At 39.7% G+C, this 12,874-nt stretch overlaps 1 protein-coding gene across 4 annotated transcripts in view; it reads left to right on the top strand.

The window, feature by feature from the left end:
- The window catches only part of Zfand4 (zinc finger AN1-type containing 4), a 49,837-nt gene that overhangs the window by 4,185 nt on the left and 32,778 nt on the right, over positions 1-12,874 (top strand). For all 4 annotated transcript variants that reach the window (XM_070020888.1, XM_070020887.1, XM_070020886.1 and 1 more), the window contains exons 2-3: positions 1,271-1,361; positions 2,816-3,116. In XM_070020888.1, the coding sequence (XP_069876989.1) occupies positions 2,855-3,116 (262 nt within the window). In that variant the 5' untranslated portion in view covers positions 1,271-1,361; positions 2,816-2,854. The remainder of the gene's footprint in view (positions 1-1,270; positions 1,362-2,815; positions 3,117-12,874) is intronic.

The raw sequence follows: 12,874 nt of genomic DNA, 5'->3' as shown, positions 1-12,874 counted from the left end.
AGTCCATGAGACTCATCGCCAATTAACCACAAAAAGCCAAAAGTGGAGCTGTGCTTCAAGTGATAGAGCACTAGACTTGAGCAAAAGAGATGAGGGAGAGAAACTTGGTCCTGAGTTCAAGCCTCAGTATGGGCACAAAAAAAAAAAATAAAGTTTCTTTCCAAAAGTAAAATAGAAAAAGCAAAAAGTTGATTGGAAGAGTGAAGCAAGGATCCTAACAAGGTTTGGAAATTATTAAATTCAGAGCTACAAGCTCTGAAACTAAGTTGTAATCAGTGTGAATGGGGAAAATGAGAGACTATAGGAATTCAAGAACTTGTATTGTCATGACTGGTTCATTTTATTTTGTATTTTTTTGGGTCCGGTCATGGGGCCTGAACTCTGGGCCTGGGCGCTGTCCCTCAGCCCTTCAGCTCAAGGCTAGCACTCTACCACTTGAGCCACAACACCTCTTCCGGCTTTTTTCTTTTTGCTTATGTGGTGCTGAGGAATCGAACCCAGGGCCTCAGGCATACAAGGCAAGTGCTCTATCACTGAGCTACCTTCCTAGCCCCATGACTGATTCATTTTAGATGTGATGGGTGCTTGTGGGATGGAAATCCTAAGTGATTTGAATGAGGAGATGGTAAAGGTACTGTTTAATAGATGAGGATTTGTGCGAAAGATGATTTGTTTGAATGTATTTCCAGTGTCCCAAGTTTCAGATGTCTAAGGGACATTATTAAAGTTATTTAAATTATTGTTAACTATGATTGTTATTATTAACTGGAGTTATTATTACAGTTTAAAGCCAGATATGGTGGTGCACACCTTCAATCCCAGCCATGGGAGGTTGAGATGGGAGGATTAAGCATCAGAGGCCTGCCTGGGCCACATAGTGAGATCCTGTTTCAAAACAAGCAAATGAGGGGCTGGGAAGGTGGCTCGGTGGTAGAGCCCATGCCTTGCATGCTAGAGGCCCTGGGTTCGATTACTCAGCACCACATAAGCAAAAAGAAAAAAGCCGGAAGTGGTGCTGTGGCTCAAGTGGTAGAGCGCTAGCCTTGAGCTGAAGAGCTGAGGGACAGCACCCAGGCCCAGAGTTCAGGCCCCATGACCAGACCCAAAAAACAAAAACAAAAACAAAAAACAGCAAATGAGTAAATGCATTTCTATGAAAATAAAACTGACTTTAATGTAACTTTGTATTGTTTCGATAAGAAATTACATATCAAAGCATTTGTTTTGTGTCTTACACTTTCATAATAGTATCCCTTTTCGGTTCTCCTAGGCTTCCTTGTTGACATGCTTCTCCAACTCTGAAGCTTTACACGTCCTGAAATACAAAAGTTTACTCAGGTGCTGCTGGTGTGGCTCAGTGGGTGAGTGCAGTTCCCTAGGTTGGAGCACCAGCACTGGGGTGGGAATGGGGGTATGGCATTGTCCCACAAACACTGTAAATACACTAAAAATGGATGAAGTGAATGTAAGACTTTAAATGAGCCAGGCGCTGGTGGCTCATGCCTATAATCCTAACTACTCAGGAGACTGAGATCTGAGGATCGAGGTTCAAAGCCAGCCCTGGCAGGAAAGACTGTGAGACTCTTATCTCCAATAAACCACCAGAAAACTGGGAGTGGCGCTGTAGCTCAGGTGGTAGAGCACTTGCCTTGAGCTGAAGAGCTGAGGGATGGCACTCAGGCCCAGAGTTCAAGCCCCATGACTGACAAACAAACAAAAAAAAAGACTTTAAATGAACACACAGTAGGTGAATTATATTTCAAGGAAGCTATTTTTAAGGAAGATACATATTTTCTGTCCTTATAGTCTTAAATTCAAGGCCCTTCTTTACAATTTTCATCAATTCATTGCAATTTAGCATTTCAATTATCCTTGTACTCCTTATTGCACACTTTTTATTTACCTTACTACTATTTGTTGAGTTTGTCTCTCATACTCATTAACCATTTGGTATGTTTATGAGTAAAGCTGGTCCAGCATATATTACCAAAGAAAGAAACCTAGTTTTAGATACCGTCTGCCAAGCCTGATGATGATTATTTAGTGAATCTGGTTTGTCTTTTTCTTTTTCTTTTTTTTTTTGGTCAGTCATGGGGCTTAAACTCAGGTCTTAGGCACTGTTCCTGATTTGTGCTCAAGGCTAGTACTCTACCACTTTGAGCCACAGCTCTACTTCTGGTTTTTGGGTGGTTAATTGGAGATAAGAGTCTCACAGATTTTCCTGCTGGGGCTGGCTTCAAACAATATACTCAGATTTCATCCTCCTGATTTACTAGGTTACAGGTGTGTGCCGCTGGTGCCTGGCTTGTTAATCTGTTTTTAAGGAACATATTAAGATGAATGCTTTTATGCAGTGGGCCACAGCTATAATGGTTGTAAAGTCATTATGATAAAGATACAGTATCTGTGGACCACAAATATAATAGTTGTAAAGTTACTATGCTTTATATGTTTTAGATAACATGATTTAGATATTTTGTATAAAGATACACATGCATATTCCATACAATACTGATGTATTGAGTTTGTTTGAATATCATTAACAACAAAAGTATTTGATCAAGTATATTAGTAAATAATTTGATATTAAATATAAAATTAAATATAAAAATATACCTGTTGTTCTCCCATCTAGTATGGCAAACAATTTAAGAGGCAATTATGTGTGAAAAGTTCAGGATTCAACATAATTAAAAGCACTTAAAATGAATTCTGGGGCCATGGGAACTAACATGCACCAGAGTTATTCAGAAGTCTTCATGGAAGCAGGAGATTCTCAAATAGGCTTGTTAAAAAATTATTCTTGTTTTTTTAGGTACAATACTCAAAACATGAACAACAATACATATTACCAATGCTCAAAGCTGATTCGGGTAAAACCAGGATACAGTTGCATACCCTCTATTCCAGAGGACTTAGAAAAGCCAAAGTAATGGATAACAGAAAAGAGCCTCCATTCTTCAATGAAGATAACGTGGAAGCATTTTACTACAAAATTCCTTTGTATGATACCATGGAGCTCTTCATTGAAACATTGACTGGAACATGTTTTGAGCTGAGAGTTTCACCCTTTGAAGCTGTTATTTCTGTGAAAGCAAAAATTCAAAGATTGGAAGGTACTAGTCTTCCTTTACTTTTAAGGCTATGAAGATGGGGTTGGTTTGTTCAGATGTATAATAATTTTAAAGTTCTTTTTCATGGAGACAGTTTCAAACATATGACACTGAAAAAAAATAGGCCAATAAACCCCCATGTTTTCCTTACCTTCCACAGTTATCGGTTCATGAGCTATTTCCTCTGTTCCTGGCTTGTTCCACTCTGCTCCTGTCCACTTTTTCTTCTTCCTCCTCCTCCTCCATTTCCTTGACCTCCTCCGTGTGTGTGTGTGTGTGTGTGTGCCACTTCTGGCTTTTTGTGGTAGTTAATTAGAGATAAGAGTCTCACAGACTTTCCTGCCTGACCTGGCTTCAAAATCATGATCCTCAGATCTCAGCTTCCTGAGTAGCTAGGATTACAGGTGTGAACTACCTGTGCACAGCTCTAGAGGTTTCTTTTGATTAACCTTTCTGGCACCATGTTAATGGTGTGAATATTCAGAATGGTTTTCAGCATGATATTCAAGTCCTGACATCGTATATTTATTTTTATTTGGAAATAATTTTACTTCCTTTTAGTGACCAGCTTATCTTTTATACTACTTTTCAAGGCCTTGTTTGTTTATATCAAATGTGGTGGTGCTGGAGCTTGAACCCAGAGCTTTGTAGTTGTCAGACATATACTCTACTTGAGCTATGACCTAGCCCTTTGCTTTGGTTATTTTTTATTATTATAAAGGTGATACATAGAGGGGTTATAGTTACATAAGTCAGGTGAAGAGTACATTTCTTTTTGGATAGTGTTGCCCCTTCTCTCACTCTCTCCCCGTTTTTCCCCTCCCATTCTCACCCACAAATTATATAGTTCATTTTTAACATAGTGTCTTAAGAGTACCACTGTTGCATCCATGTCTCTGCAGCTTTAGTTATTTTTGAGGTAGGGCCTGAAATATTTGCCCAGGTAGACCTGAACCCCAATCCTCCTACTTAGGCTTCCCTTATGGCCAGAATAGGTGTGTACCACTATACCCAGGTTTTTGTTGTTGTTGTTGTTGATCTCCACCTCCTTAGTAGGCTTGGGAGATTTTCTGAAGTTGTTGGCTTACATTTACATAAATCCAAAGTTCCCTTACATAATGAGGATACTGGATACTGTTGTAATATCTCCTTTGTGATTCGTGAATTTGTGAAAAGTGCTATAAGTTTATTTGTGTTCAAATTAAAGTGTTGTTTTTTTTTTTTTGTATTTTAGAGATTTCTGAAATAAGTGGTATTTGTTGTTAAGGTCTGGTTTTGACCAAAAAATTAACTGTTTCACCATAATACTAAATAGATCTTTGCTGATGGAGTTGGCTGGAACTTCCTTGTACTTTATAGGTGGTAGTTAGGATTATCATCCTGCCAATTTAAGAACGGACCTGTAGGGAGATGGTGGGACCATTGTAAGATCAAGTAACCTGGTATATGAGCTTCTGAATAGTTGTGAATTCCTCTGTCCTTGAGGATCTATTGAAGTTTGTGGCTGACTGAATCCAGTGACTACATTCAAACATTGATGTTGTTTTTGTCTACCAAATGGTATGAGATGTGCAATCCAATGAATATTTAGAATCTTTCTGCGTTTTTAGTTATATGATTGTATAATGCAGGAACATAAACCATCCCCTACAGATAACCTTTTTTTTCATTTCATGCAACTTAAATAAGCTTTGTGTGTGGCAAAAAATATTTTAGAACCAGGCCCCAGTGGCCTTGCTACTCGGGAGGCTGAGTTCTGAGGACCATGGTTTAAAGACAGTCCAGTTAGGAAAGTCACTGAGACTTATTTCCAATAAACTACCAAAAACAAAAAACCCAGAAATGGAGTTATGGCTCAAAGTGATAGAGCCACTAGCCTTGTCCAATGGTCTCCCAAAGGGATAGGCTGCAGATTCTATCATTTTAGGGATGAGAACTTCAATTTATGGATTAAAGAGGCACAGTGCAGTGTATAGTATCTACCACTGATGTTCCTTAGACCTTAATTCCTTCATAGTCCTCTTTCTCATCCTCACAACCCCTCCTATTCCTTTCCTACTTTCCTCCAGACCTTTGTGTAACTTTTGGAAATGCAGAAGCAATGATAGTCACTGTGTTCTGGAGAAGACTTAAAACATCCTGGAAAAAAAATTTTTTAATCCTTCTCTGAATGATATTTATACTTCAACCATGGAAGTCACTTGGGACTCACTGGGAAAACTCTCCAAATTAGAAAATGGAATGGAGAGATGTGAGGTGACTATATTCTGGTTAATACTTTGTGTTGTTCAGTCACATGGCTTTCTCCTTAGGCAGCGTTTTGGTGTGTTCAGAACGAGAGTCTGGTGGAGGATGTAGCAGAGTTAAGGGCTATGTGGAGAAAAGGCTGATGGAGTTTAATGTGCCAGGAATGATCACACTGCAGCAATAGAGAGCTAGTGCCTTGAAGAGACAGGAGTATCAAAGCCACAATGCATAATTTCAGATTACTAACTGAGCATATTGCTTAATCTTTATTTTAGTTGTTCCAACTTAAAACAGAAGTGCTAAGAGTACTGGCCTCAAAGGGTGCTCTCAGGATTGTGAATTAATAAGCATAAGATGCTCACAAGGTTCCTGTATTCTCTGTCAGGGCAGTGGTTAGTCTGGGGCCTCATGTGCCCAAGAGAGTGAAGGCTGAACACCTAGGAAGAGATACAGCTGAACGCTGACTTCTGAGAAAAGGCACATTGTTGGAGTTTATCATTGCCTAGAGCAGTGCTGTGTAAAGGGGAATACGGCCTTCCAAATGTGAAAGCAAGGCAATGGAATTGGGAAAGAAAATGTGCCAAGAAATGTAAAAACAAAAAAGTAAATAAAAGTATTTGTGCCGGCAGATTATTTGGACATGCCTTGTGGTCTTGGCATGGCTGCCTTTAATCATCTGTGAATGAGATCGGATCACTTTCCTGACTGCTTAGGAATAGGGAACTGTTATTTTTTCTGGACAATTAACTATGAATGGAAAATTATTTCTGGGTATGGTGACTACTGCTTCAGCAACCTGGGTTCCCCAGGGACTGTAATGAGCAGAGTCCCCTGCCGGCGTGAAGTGGCAGGTAACACAGCAAGAAACCTTTGCTACTGGCTTTGGGAGGGGATGGCTTGCCATTTCAGCGTAAGGATCCTATTTTTTTTTTCTAATGCTGATCATTGGTTATCTAAATACCACTTATTGAATTAGCTGAGTTTTTTCTCACTAAAGTAATTTGATACCTATCCTGTATTAAATCATTATATATATATAAACTATTACTATCATATATAATATGTAATATTTCTTTTTTTTTCTTTTTTCTTTTTTTTTCTGGTTCCAGAGCTTGAACTCAGGACCTGGGTGCTGTCTCTGAGCCTCTTTGTGCCCAAAGCTAGTGCTCTACCACTTGAGCCACAGCACCAATTCCAGCTATTTCTGAGTTTATTGGAGATAAGTCTCACAGACTTTCTTGTCTGGGCTGGCTTCAAACCCCAATCCTCAGCTCTCAGCCTCCTAAGGAGCTAGAATTATAGGCATAAGCCACGATCACCCAGCTTATATATCTTATATACTCTATCTTATATGGGATATGTATATCTTATATATTAGCCAATCTGTGTGACTCTCCATATGTCGATGTTGCATCGTCTTTAGTTATTGATAGTCTATTAATGTTTTATTCAAAAGTCTTATCTAAATAATTAATTATCTAAATAATTCTGTTAGTCCAGAATTATTTTCTATAACTTTGCCTGTAAAATTATCTGGGCTTGACTAGTTCTAGGAATAGGAAAAGATGGGGAGCATTTGTGTTTGTTCTTTTTGTGCCAGTATTGAGACTTGAACTCAGATCCTCAAGTACTTACTTGACTTTTTTGCTCATGATGGCAATCTACCACTTAATCCAATGCCTATACTTCCATTTTTTTGTTTTTTTTTGTTTTTGTTTTTTTTTTGGTCAATTGGAGATACTAGTCTCACAGACTTTCCTGCCTGCTTTAGATCTCAATCCTCAGATCTCCACCTCTTGAGTAGCTAGAATTCCAGGTGTGAACAACTGGTACCTGGCTACATGTTTGGTTTTGTAGAGTGTTGTATTTTAATTTTTTTTGTCAGTTGTGGCCCTGAACTCTGGGCCTGGATGCTGTCCCTCAGCTCTTCAACTCAAGGCTAGAGCTCTACCACTTGAGCCACAGCACCACTTCTGGCTTTTTCTGCTTATGTGGTGCTGAGGAATCAAACCCAGGGCCTCAAGCATGCAAGGCAAGCACTCTACCACTGAGCCACCTTCCCAGCCCCATTGTATTTTAATTTTTATTTCTCAGTACTAACTCTAACAATTCTCAGAAATGCTTTCAGAAATCCCAGCAGAATGCATCACAGTGGTTTCCGGTGCTTCTTTGCAGTGCTTTGTTACAGCCAATTTCTATTCCCTAGCAAGTATTTCAGGCCCTTCTTTCAACCTAGCCTTGTTTCATTGTGAGGACTCTGTTATAGCATCTAACTTTAATAGCAGTGAACCTCACAATTTGTCCAAGGGGAAACATACTTTTCACTCCTTTTCTTTCATTGTTTCCTAACTCCTTTAAATTCTTTAACTCCTTAAATTCTTTTCTTATGTCTGAGTCCTCCTGTCACTTTGTTTTATTTTTGGTCATGGGGCTTAAACTCAGGGCCTAGGCGCTGTGTCTGAGCTTTTTCACTCAAAGCTTGCATTCTGCCACTTGAACTACAGTACCACTTGTGGTTTTCTGGTGACTAATTAGAGATAAGAGTCTCACGGACTTTCCTGCCTAAGCTGCCTTCAAACCATAATCCTCAGATCTCAGCCTCCTGAATAGCTAGGATTATAGTTGTGAGCCACCAGCAACCAGCCCTCCTGTAATTTTTAGCTCTCAGACATGTCTATACTGTAGCAAACTTGTTAACTACAATTTAGGGTTTTGTGGTGTCCCTGGCTCCATATTAGAGTTTCTGTTCTGGTGATTGTAATTTTCTGTGTTCACTTCTCTTTCCAATTTGGGGGGCAGCAGTTTGTCCTGTCATCCACACTCTCAAAGATCCAAGAACAGTTGATTTTTACATTTTTCTGCTTTTTAGTTGTTATTAGAATGGTATCGTAAGCTCCTTATATTCCAAACTAGAACTGAAACTTGAACAAGCCAGTTCTGGGGCTTGAACTCAGAGCCTTGGCATTGTTACTGAGCTTCTTTGCTCAAGGCTGGCATTCTACCACTTGAGCCACAGTGCCCCTTCCAGATTTTTCTGCTTATGTGCTACTGAGGAATAGAACCTAGGGCTTCATGCATGCTAGGCAAGCATTCTACCACCAAGCCACATTTTCAGCCCATCTTAGGCATTTTAACTGGATCCTTCTGGCACTAGGCTGAAGATAGTGCAAGAGTTCAGGAAGAGGACTGAAGAGGCAACTGGTAAAAACATCTGGTTGAGAAATGTGCTGTCTTGGGCTAGGGAATGATAATCAGAGAGATGCATATTGCATTTGTGTGAATGGCATAGACACAATGAAATTTGCTGACAGATATTAGAAGGGTATATGCCCAATAATCTTGACATCCATTCATGATTCTTTCCAGCAATAAATTGTTTTTGTTTGTTTTGTTTTGTTTATTGTAAAGATACTATACAGAGGGTTACAGTTACATGAGGTAATGAGTACACTTACCCCCTCCATTGTTTTCCCCCTACCATCCCTCCCTCCCTCCTTTCCCTGAGGTTCTTTTTTTTTTTTTTTGATTGTGATTAAGTGATTACATAATTTCCAGAATTTCACAGTATTGTGGAATAATGATGTTCATTTAAAGTCACAAGTTCATTCTAACTTTCCTGGAGCAAATTGTCTATCACAGTCTGTAATATATAACGATGCTCACATGTTATATACCATATATGTGATCAGCAGCATGGGGATATTTAGTAATGGTTCAACCAGATGAGTGGGAGTTCTTTGTTTCTTAAGTCCTGTTAGTTTTGTCATATCACCTAACATTTTGGATTTAGCATCCACTTATCAGGGAGACCATGTACTGTTTGTCTATTCGTTCTTGGCTTACCTCGCTCAACATGATTCCTTCCAGCTCCATCCATTTCCCTGCAAATGCCATTATTTTGTCATTTCTAATGGCTGCATAATATTCCATTGTGTATAGATACCACAATTTTTGGATCCATTCATCTGTGGTGGGGCATCTAGGTTGTTTCCATATCCTAGCTATTGTGAACAGTGCTGCAATAAACATGGAGGTGCACATGTCCTTGTATATTGGTTCCTGTTGTTCAGGGTAGATGCCTAGAAGTGGTATGACTGGGTCGTAAGGGAGGTCAATCTTTAGCATTCTAAGGACCCTCCAGACTGCTTTCCAAAGTGGTTGTATAAGTGTACATTCCCACCAGCAGTGTAATAGGGTTCCTTTTTCTCCACATCCCCTCCAGCATTTGTCGTTGGCTGATTTGTGGATGTGGGACATTCTGACTGGGGTAAGGTGGTATCTCAGGGTTGTCTTTATTTGCATTTCCTTCACCACCAGGGATGATGAACATTTCCTCATGTGTTTCTTTGCCATTTTTATTTCTTCATTTGAGAAGTCCCTCTTTAGTTCCCTTGCCCATTTAGTAATTGGTTTGTTAGGTTTGGGAGGGATTAGTTTCTTGAGTTCCCTGTATATACAGGATGTTAACCCCTTGTCTGATATATCCGGCAATAAATTTTATTGTAGTATTTGCCTAATGATAATTTTTCTGTTTACTTTGTTTCCTCTGCATTTTAAAATGGCATTCTACTTTTAAGAAAATGCTCTCTTTTATCCCTTATGTATCTGTTTTTTCATCTACTTATTTCTGTCAGCCTGAACTCAAGAATATGCATTTCTAATTGTTACTTACTGCTGAGACCTTAGATTTGACTCACAGGATTTCCTTCTAGTTGGCCTATGTGCCATTTTCTCATTACTCAATCCTTGTCTTGATATCCCACCCCCTAGTCTTGATACCCCAAGACATTGCAGGTTCTTCATATATTTTTCTTCCCGTATTCCTGCCCTCAGCTATTTCTGTTAGCTTACTTTAATTGGAATGCTATTTAGAAACAGATCTAGGTGCTAAATGTTTTCATGGCTATTGGACAGCTTTGCTTCTAGACTTTCAATATTTAGAAAATACACATATTTATTAAAACACACTTTTGCATCTGTGCAAATGTATATTAACAATCATGAATTAATACTGATCCCTCCAATATCAAATCAAATTTTAGCTTTTTCTATATTTTAACCACCTTTTCTGAAAGCAAATTGGCTCATAACAGATCTATTTATTTGCTCAAACTTGTACATAAACTAATTGAGAATTGCTAACCCAAATCCCTGTATGAAACAAATTTGCTCACAGTGTATTTGCATATAGCTCTTTTTGCCCTCGGCCTACAATATTACACTTAGGCCGAGATTAGGTTAATTTTTCTGTTCCCTATCCTTCTTTTGTGATAGTTACATTCATCTAGTATTGTTTATGTTTCATTTGAGATATGCTCTATTTTTGTATTTATCTATTTATTTAATGCCCTCTTTAATTATCTATTTGTGGTGGGAGTTGAAGTGAAACATCACTGAGTGTGGTTCTGAGGCCTAAAGCTACATAAAACTCACTTCAGAAGTGCAGCTATCTTTCATCCTTACTACTCATGCCCTCCCTTTCCCACATTCTTTCTATGCCATCCTACTCATCCACTATGGATAACCAGTCTCCTTAGTTTCCAGTTTATCCCAGTTCTTATTTTGCCCAGGTAGGTAGATACTTATGTATTTTATCATCTTTCTAACATGAATAGTAATGTTATACTATAGCCAGTCTTTTGTGATTTGTTTTTACATTTAATAATGTGTCCCAAATTGGTTCGTAGAGATTGACTTTTTCCTCCCCCCTGCAATTCTATGGATTGAGCCCAGGCAAATGCTCTACCACTGAACAATTTTGCCAGCCCTCCACTTTAAAAATTTTTATTTTTGAGACAGAGTCCCACTATGCTGTCCAAGCCAACTTCCAACTTGTGATTCTCCTGCTCAGCCTCCCAGGTACTGGCCATTAAAGACATCCATAACCATGCCCTGCTCACTTTTTTTAATCATAGCATTTTTCCTTTATGTCTATATAGACTCTTGTGTGAATATATCGTTTATTACACTGTTTACCTATGTATACCATTAGTTTGTTTCTAGTCTTACACTGTATATTGTAGACTTACCTTCAGGGTTGATTGCTAAAATTGGGACTGCTGGGTCAGAAAGAGAATGCATATGTAATTTTGTTAGATATTGTTAAATTTCTCTCTATAGTGGTTCTGCAATACATGAAAATACTGTTTACACATATCACTGCCCTTAGCAAATATGGTCATAATTCTAAGTTTTTACCAATATTATGTGCTCTAATTTAGACTTCTGCAATTATGGGTGAAATTGATACATTTTATTTGTATTTTTAAGAACCACTTTTCTTTTATGGTGAATTGTTTGTTTATGCTTATTGCCTATTGGGCTCCCACATAAATATTCACCCTAAAATTCATTCTACAATTTTTGATTGGCTAGTGCTGGTACTGGGGCTTGAACTCAGAGCCTGGGCACTGTCCTTTACTTTTCTTCCTCTAGTACTCTACCACTTGAGCCACACCTCTACTTCCAGCCTTTTTGGTGTTTAGTTGGAGATAAGAGTCTCATGGATGCCTGTTGGGGTTGGCTTTGAACTATGATCCTCAGAGCTCAGCCTCCTGAGCAGCTAGGATTACAGGCATGAGCCACTGGCACCAGCATGGATTGTTGTTTGTTGTTTTTTAATGTCATCAATAAATATTGAATTTTGTCAAAGGAATTATCATCATCTCTGGAGATGAAGACATCTTTTATACCTGTAGTCTGGTTTTTAGGGAAATGCTTGTCCGGGAAGTTAATGTATCTGGCTTTAGTAGGGCAAGAGGATAGTTGAGATTTTTTTTTTTTTTTTGGGGTCCGGTTGTGGGGCTTGAACTCTGGGCCTGGGCGCTGTCCCTCAGCTCTTCAGCTCAAGGCTAGCGCTCTACCACTTGAGCCACAGCGCCACTTCCGGCTTTTTTCATTCTGCTATGTGGTGCTGAGGAATCGAACCCAGGGCCTCAGGCATGCAAGGCAAGCGCTCTACCACTGAGCCATCTTCCCAGCCCGATAGTTGAGATTTAAAGGCAAAGAATTTTAGTGAGGTTTCCAGGTTTAATAACTAGAAATCCAGCAACCTATCTGAAGGCAGAGGTTTATATATTTGATGATCTTAAGTGCTAGTGGTACAAGGAACCCTCACAGAGGGTGATGGTCCCCACAGAGCATGCGGATCCCCACGGAGGCAGACGATCCCACGGAGGCCAACGATCCCCACAGAGGCCAGTGATCCCCACAGAGACTGACAACCCCCAAGACCATGCCCACGGACGATCCCCGCGGAGGCCACCATCCCCACGGAGGTCAACGATCCCCACAGAGGCCAGTGATCCCCACAGACACCAACAATCCCCAAGACCATCCCCACAGACGATCCCTGCGGAGGCCAACGATCCCCACAGAGGCCAATGATCCCCACAGAGACCAATGATCCCCACAGAGGCCAGTGATCCCCGCAGAGGCCAGTGATCCCCGCAGAGGCCAGTGATACCTACAGAGACTGACAAAATCCCCAAGACCATCCCCACAGACGATCCCCA

Source organism: Dipodomys merriami, unplaced genomic scaffold (assembly GCF_024711535.1).
Source record: "Dipodomys merriami isolate MVZ:Mamm:240054 unplaced genomic scaffold, mDipMer1.0.p SCAF_14, whole genome shotgun sequence".
Taxonomy (NCBI): Eukaryota; Metazoa; Chordata; class Mammalia; order Rodentia; family Heteromyidae; genus Dipodomys; species Dipodomys merriami.
Note: the sequence above shows the minus strand (reverse complement) of the source record. Positions and strands in the feature narration are given on the sequence as shown.